This window comes from Eimeria tenella, genomic scaffold, assembly GCF_000499545.2.
Source record: "Eimeria tenella Houghton genomic scaffold, Eth_scaff11, whole genome shotgun sequence".
NCBI lineage: Eukaryota > Apicomplexa > Conoidasida > Eucoccidiorida > Eimeriidae > Eimeria > Eimeria tenella.
The window spans coordinates 386,981-394,304 of NW_013541474.1; the positions used below are offsets into that span (position 1 = coordinate 386,981).

General features: G+C 42.2%; 2 protein-coding genes across 2 annotated transcripts in view; both read right to left on the reverse strand.

Annotated features, from left to right (window-relative positions):
- The window catches only part of ETH_00030980 (XAP5 protein, putative), a gene marked incomplete at both ends in the record, with an annotated part of 4,666 nt that extends 800 nt beyond the window's left edge, over positions 1 to 3,866 (reverse strand). The window contains 5 exons of the mRNA XM_013372884.1: positions 192 to 385; positions 1,097 to 1,178; positions 2,180 to 2,238; positions 2,665 to 3,041; positions 3,556 to 3,866. Of these exons, the coding sequence (XP_013228338.1) occupies positions 192 to 385; positions 1,097 to 1,178; positions 2,180 to 2,238; positions 2,665 to 3,041; positions 3,556 to 3,866 (1,023 nt within the window). The remainder of the gene's footprint in view (positions 1 to 191; positions 386 to 1,096; positions 1,179 to 2,179; positions 2,239 to 2,664; positions 3,042 to 3,555) is intronic.
- Positions 3,867 to 5,649: 1,783 nt separating this feature from the next.
- Positions 5,650 to 6,737, reverse strand: ETH_00030985 (uncharacterized protein; the record flags this gene model as incomplete). Its single annotated transcript, XM_013372885.1, has 3 exons — positions 5,650 to 5,691; positions 6,446 to 6,517; positions 6,687 to 6,737. 3 exons carry the CDS (start codon positions 6,735 to 6,737, stop codon positions 5,650 to 5,652), a joined length of 165 nt encoding a protein of 54 aa, XP_013228339.1.
- Between the last annotated feature and the right edge of the window lie 587 nt (positions 6,738 to 7,324).

The window sequence follows — 7,324 nt, forward strand, 5'->3', positions numbered from 1 at the left end:
GCCACCCACCCAGCTAGCCAGCCAGCTAGCCAGCCAGCTAGCCAGCTAGCCAGCTAGCTAGCCAGCTAGCCAGCCAGCTAGCCAGCCAGCTAGCCAGCCAGCTAGCCAGCCAGCTAGCCAGCCAGCCAGCCAGCTAGCCAGCCAGCTAGCCAGCCAGCTAGCCAGCCAGCCAGCTAGCCAGATGCTCTTACGTGGGGCAGAATGAGGTCCTCCTTGACGTAGAGGAGGTTCTCCGCAGGCACCGAGCGAACTTCGACGAATTCTTTTTCCAATTCTCTTTTTGCTCTTTCCAAAAACTCCCCCACGGACATTCCCCGCAGCACTTGGAGGCGCCGCCGGTGCCCCGAGCCGTCCCAGTACGAGAAGGTGACTGTCAGCGGCATTCCTGCGCGCAAACGCGGGTTTAGGGTTTAGGGTTTAGGGTTTAGGGTTTGGGGTTTGGGGTTTGGGGTTTGGGGGGCGCGTGCGGCGCGGGAGGGCGCTGTGGGAGGCGTTTCTGTGCGGAAATTGGGGCTTGGGGTTTGCGGCTTCGGGGAGAGGTTTAGGGTTTAGGGTTTAGGGTTTGGGGTTTGGGGGGTGGGGCTGTTCCAGGAAGAAACGGCTACTGTGAGAGGCATTTCTGTGTGGACTTAGGGTTTGGGGTTTAGGGTTTGGGGCTTGGGGTCGATCCGAAGTAAGGGCAGAAACGTTTGACGCTAATTAGAGTTCGCAGCTGCTGCCTAGTGGTTGTGAGTCTGCTGCTGCTGCTGCTGCTGCTGCTGCTGCTCTTGGTGTTACTTCTAAATAGCAAAGAGGTTCATTGAACGGGCAATTGAAAAAAACAAAAAACAGAAAATACACAATAAACAAATTAAAATTAATAAAAATAAATATAAATACACAAAAACAAACTAAAACCAATAAAAATAGATAAAAATAAATGTAAACAAAACAAATAGAAACAAATAAATGAAAACAAATATAAATAAACGAAAATAAAAATAAACGAATGAAAATAAAAATAAGTAAATGAAAATAAATAAATAAATAAAACTTGGGAATCGAAGAAAAGCGTTTCGGCGAAGTGTGAGGTTTGGGGTGTATGTACACCACTCACTCTTTTCCTCCTCTTCTTTTCGTCTGTACTCTTCAATTAATTTCTGTCTTTCTTCCGCCAGTTTTGCGTCTCTTTCTTTATCCTTTAATAAATAAAACAAATAAAATAATAAAATAAACAAAATAACAATTAAAAAAATAATTAGTTAAATAAATAATTAAATAATTAAATAAAATGTTTAAAGAGAATCGAAGAACTTCTTCCGCCAGTGTTGCGTCTCTTTCTTTATCCTTTAATCGATAAAAACAAATAAAATGAAATAATTAAACAAATACTTAAATAGATAAATAATGAAATAAAGAATTAAATAAAAGAATTAAATAAAAGAAGTAAATAGAAGAGCTAGGTAAAAGAACTAAATAAAAGAATTAAAAAAGAGAATTAATTTTAAAAAATTAAATAAAAGACCGGAGTTAAAAGGAATTCGTTAGAAGGAATTAAATGAAAAGAATTGAATAAAAGGAATTAAATAAAGGAATTAAATAAAAAGAATCAAATTAAAAAATTAAACAAAAGAATTAAAAAAAGAATTAGTTAAAGAGAATTAAATTAAAATAATTAAATGAAAAACGGAAAAAAATAAAACGTGGAAAATTGTAAGAAGAACCAGGCAGCTACGAACCACATGGCAAGCGCAGCAGCAGCAGCAGCAGCAGCAGCAGTAGCAGCAGAAGGCGGCAGCAAAGGCGGCTGCAGCAGCAAAGGCAGCTGCAGCAGCGGCAATGGCAGCAGCAGCAGTAGAAGAACGCAGCAGCGAAGGCAGCTGCAGCAGCAGCAAAGGCAGCAGCAGCAAAGTTAGCAGCAGCAAAGGCAGCAGCAACGGCAGCAGCAAAGGCAACAGCAACAGCAGCAGCAAAGGCAGCAGCAACAGCAGCAGCAAGGGCAGCAGCAGCAGCAGACAGGAGGCAGCAAGAATATCTTTGAAATATATTTATTGTAGCAAATGCAAAGGCAAATATTTATAACAAGTGAATAACAAATAAAAATAGTAAATAAAGGCAAAAACAAATTAGAATAAATTAAAATAAAATAAAATAAATTAAAATTAATTGAATTTAAATTAAAATTAAAAATAATTCTCACAGGGAGGTAACTCGTGTCGACAGTTGGGTCTTTGCAAATTCGCTTCCGGATCTTAAAAGCTGCAGCAGCAGCAGCAGCAGCAGCAGCAGCAGCAGCAGCAGCAGCAGCAGCACAAACAGCAGCACATACATGATGTGCACTGTTTGTGTCTTTTAGTTTTTTATTTTGAAAACAGCACTCTGTTGAATTCTAAATGCAGCAGCAGCAGCAGCTGCTGCAGCTGCTGCTGCAGTCTTTGTTGCTGCTACAGCAGCTGCTGCAGCAGCAACAAAATATGATAGTTTTTATTTATTTGTGGCAGGGAGATATTATATTTATATAAACACGCAGCTTTATGTGAGTTGCATTACATACATCAACCAAACCCTAAACCCTAAACCCTAAACCCTAAACCCTACTAGACCCTCTAAACCCTAAACCCTCCAAAACCCTGAACCCTCCTAAACCCTAAACACTAAACCCTAGACCCTAAACCCTAAACCCACTTGGCTCTGTTGTTTTCTCCGGACTTGGAGACTCTTCCTGTTTGACTTTCACGAGAGCTGTGCAAGCCCCAGTTGCTGCTGCTGCTGCTGCTGCTGTTCCTGCTGCTGCTGCTGCTGCACTGCTGCTGCTGCGCGGGTCCGCCGACTCGGAATTTGATTCTCCTTTGACTGAGCAATTAATATCTTTATTTATTTCTGTATTTATTTTATTTATTTCATTTGTTTCATTTAATTTATTTATTTCATTCATTTTATTCATTTCATTTATTTCTTTTTCTTCTTTTATTTCTTGAGCTGCCACTTCTTCAGCTTCGTCATCTCCAAAAGACAATTTGCTCTTCACCATTTTCATTTCATATTTCCTCCTTTCTTGTTTGCTGCAGCAGCAGCAGCAGCAGCAGCACAAATAAATGAATAAATAAAAAAATAATATAAATAAATAGGTAATTAAACAATCAATTTGCTGAGAGAATGAGCCCAAGAAGCAAAGGAAAAGGAGACAAAGAGAAGCAGCAAAAATGAAGGTGCAGCAGCAGCAGCAGCAGCAGCAAATTCCAGCAGCAGCAGCAAAATGCAGCACCAGCAACAGCCAATCAGCAACAGCAACAGATCAGCAGTAGCAGCTGTCAGCATCAGCAGCGAGAAGAATCCGCACTAGCAGCAGCAGTAGCAGCAGCAAGTACCAGCAGCAGCAGCAGAAGCAGCAGCACCAGCTGCAGCATCCGCAGCAAACATCGGCAGCAGCAGCACCAGCCCCACCGCCAGCAAATATACCCGCGGCAGCCCCAGCAGCGGCAGCAGCAAATCCAGCAGCAGCAGCAGCAGCAGCAAGACCAGCAGCAGCAGCAGCAGCAGCAAAACCAGCAGCAGCAGCAGCAGGAGGAGGCATGCCTGGTGAAGAGGTCCTTGGCAGCAAACTGGATTTGCTGCTGCAGCTTCTGCCTGCGTTCTTTGAAGTCCTCCGCAGTGACGAGGCCGACAGTTTCTTTTTTGAATTCTTCTTCGAGTCTGTCGGCCACAGAGCCTCCCCAGTTGATGTTTTTTCTTTTGCTGCCTTTTGTTTCCAACTTTTCCTTCGCCTGCTGCAGGTGCTGCTGCAGCTGCTGCCGCTGCTGCAGCAGCCGAATGGCCCGCCCGCCCTCGCTGGCGTGGATGGTCTGCAGCACGGCGTTTCCGCCTTCGCCCGCGATCTTGAAGTCCATTTTGCCGCGAAAACTCCCAAAGAGGCCTTATACGCCGGGCACGCGGGTCCCAAATGCAAAAAGATGCCAGGAAACGAAAAAGAAAAGCTCAAATCCAATTCAAAAAAGAAAAACCGACGAAAATCTCGCGGGGGAAGTCCACGGAATGCCCGAGCTGCTTATACACCCCACGGTGTATGCGCAGATCGGGCACCGCCGCCGCGGCCACGTTTTGCCACTAATCTGCAGGTAAAGCCGGAAAAAAAGAAGAAAAGGATAAAATAAAAGAAATTAACCGCAAAAACGAAATATTACTCGCAATCGCCCGGCAGAAAATGCCTAATTCCACCTGCGTCAACTCCGAGAAGCGAACTGCAGCCGCCGCCTCTCCCCGCTGCTTCCTCCCATTCAGGCCCTGATTCAAAGTTCAAAAGCAATTCAATTCTTTTCTTTCCTCATTTGCAACACAATTAAATCAAAAAACGCAGCAAAGAAGACCCAAATGCCTTTCCTCCAGCGGGGGCCCCCAGGGGCCCCATGGGGGCCCCCGAAGCGCTGCTACTGTGTTCAGGTGTACTTACACTGCAACTCTAAATGCGGAAAAGCTCAAAATCGAAATTAAAAGAATTATATTTTATCCTTTTGAGTCATATTCCTTTTTTAAATCAATTACGGGGATTTGCTGCGCAATTTTGAGCTTGGACTGGCCGTAAACCCTAAATCCTAAACTTTAAACCCTAAACCCTAGATGTGCGCGACGCGTTAATTTTTTGCCTGGATTTGAGTTCGGTTCAAAAGGCATTTCTTTGGAGAGAAGGAAATTAACTGGTTTCAATGAAAATGCAATTCATATTGCTAAGATGCTAAACCCTAAACCCTAAACCCTAAGTCGTAAAAGCCAGCAGGCAAATTGCTTCAAACCCTTAACCCTAAACCCTCGCTCCCTGGCCTTGAGCCCTGTGAGGCAAAAACTTAGACCCTAAACCCTAAACCCTAAACCCTAAACCCTAAACCCTAAACCCCGATCTCTTTCTCAAGCCTCCTCAATCTCACCAATGCACAAAAGGCTGCTTCTGCTGCTGCTGCTGCTATTGCCTTTGCTACCTTCGCTACTGCTGCTGCTGCTGCTGCTGTTGCTGCTGCTTCCGCCCCAAAATTTGGTCTTAAATGGTCAAGTTGGTTTGACATGCAAAAGGAAAAGTAAAAAAACAAAAAGGAGACAAAAGATTGTATTTGTCTCCTTAAAATAAAGGTGTCTTTATTTGCTGCTATTGCTGCTGCATTCGCTACAAATGCTGCAGCATCTGCTGCTGCTGCTGCTGCTGCTGCTGCTGCTGCTGCTGCTGTTGCTGCTGTTGCTGCTGCTGCTAGGTGTCCCTTTTAATTTGCTGCAGCAAAAGGGCAGCGACACATAAAACACCTAGGAAATTCGTGGCAAGATGATTGAAGCTGTCCTTGCTGCTGCTGCTATTGCTGCTGCTGCTGCTGCTGCTGCTCATGATGTTAAGACTGTTAAAGACGCCGCCGTCGCTGCTGCTGTTGCTGCTGCTGCCGTTGCTGCTGATTCCGCCATTGCCGTTGCTGCTGGTCTTTCTGCTGCTGCTGCTGCTGCAGGCGGGGCAAAACCTACTGTTGCTGCTGCTGCTGCTGCTACTGTTGCTGCTGCTGCTGCCAGGGCATAGCAGCAGCGCAAGCCAGCAGCACCGCCGCCATCTTTCGCGGATCATTTTATTAATTTGGTTTAAATAAATTAATTTAAAATAAAATAATCAAATTTTTTAATTTTTCATTTATTCTTTTTTGTTTAGGCGAATCGGTTGCCCCTGGCGACAGCAGCGCCAGCCATCTGCAGCAGCAGCAGCAGCAACAGCAGCAGCAGCAGCAGCAGCAGCAAACTGGAAAAAGGAAAAAGAAAAGAGTCCTTAAAAATGAGAAGAATAAAACTAGAAAGAATAAAGGCAAAATGTGGAAATAAATAAAAGAAAAAGAATAAAAGAAACACAAAAAGGAGAAAAAAGAAATAAACTTCTTTAAAATAAAAATAAAATTCTAAAGATGGCCTGATGGCATTTAATTAAATAAATAAAAAAAGTTTTTAAAAGAAATTTAAAAGAAATGCTTAAAATACCACACTGATTAAATTTAAAAGAAAAGAATTAAAAAAAGGAAAAGGGAAAGAGATTTTTGAGGGAAAATTCGGAAAAGAAATAAAAATGAAAACAATCAATTCTTTAAAAGCTTCTAATCAACTTGAATTAAAGTTTTAAATTTGTTTATTTTAATTAAAAAGAAAAAAAAAATTTTAAAGATGAAGTGTGGGGCCCCACACCATTTAAAAGGGAAAATTAAAATTATTTAATATTAAAATAAATAAATTAAAATAAATCTTTTTATTATTCCAAAATTTAAGCTTTCCAAAAATATTTAACTCTTTCAAACAACTCGAAGCCGCCCTTTCACCATTTATTTATTTATTTTTTTTACTTTATTTAATTTTATTTATTTATTTATTTACTAATTTATTTATTTATTTATTTGCTTATTTATTTTTATTTATTTATTTTCATTTATTTATTTATTTATTTGTTTGTTTTATTTACCTGGGCCATGGCATTGAGCATTCCTCTGTCGTTGCGCAGCGCCGAAGTCAAAGAAATGGCATTTGCAATTCTCTAAAAATAAATAAATAAATGAATAAATAAATAAATAAATAAATAAAATTAGAAAGAATAAGGAAAGGATAGCAGGCAGGTGCAGGGCTTGAAGGCTGCGAAAAGATGAAAGAAAAAGAAGCAAAATTCAGTTTAGGGTTTAGGGTTTAGGGTTTAGGGTTTGGGGCACCTGAGTCATTTCGTCGGCCCTTTTTTGGTTTTCTTCTGCCCTCTTCACCATCGAAAGAGAATACTCCCAATTCGCAAAACCCTCAATTTGCACGCGTCCCTGAATTAAACACTCATTTAGGGTTTAGGGTTTGGGGTTTAGGGCATAGGGAGTACGGTATAATGCTTATAGCTTACACTGACAGGCAGCCTTCGAGCTGGCGGACTTCGTGGTGTTTAGAGTTTAGAGATAACGGTTTAGGGTTTAGGGTTTAGGGTTTAGGATTTAGAAACCTCGTCATTGGGTGTTTTGGGTCGTTTGCATTCGCAAATGGCATCGCTGACTGCCCTATTAAAGAGGGTTTAGGGTTTAGGGTTTAGGGTTTAGGGTTTCTAGCGTGTAATGGCGTGTAAGGCCCATTGGAAGACAGCTCTTGAGACCGCGCGTTTAGCAGGGTTTAAATTTGAGGGTTTAGGGTTTAGGGTTTAGGGTTTAGAAACCTCGTCATTGGGTGTTTTGGGTCGTTTGCATTCGCAAATGGCATCGCTGACTGCCCTATTAAAGAGGGTTTAGGGTTTAGGGTTTAGGGTTTAGGGTTTCTGGCGTGTAATGGCGTGTAAGGCCTATTGGGAAGCAGCTCTGAAACGGCGCGTTTAGCA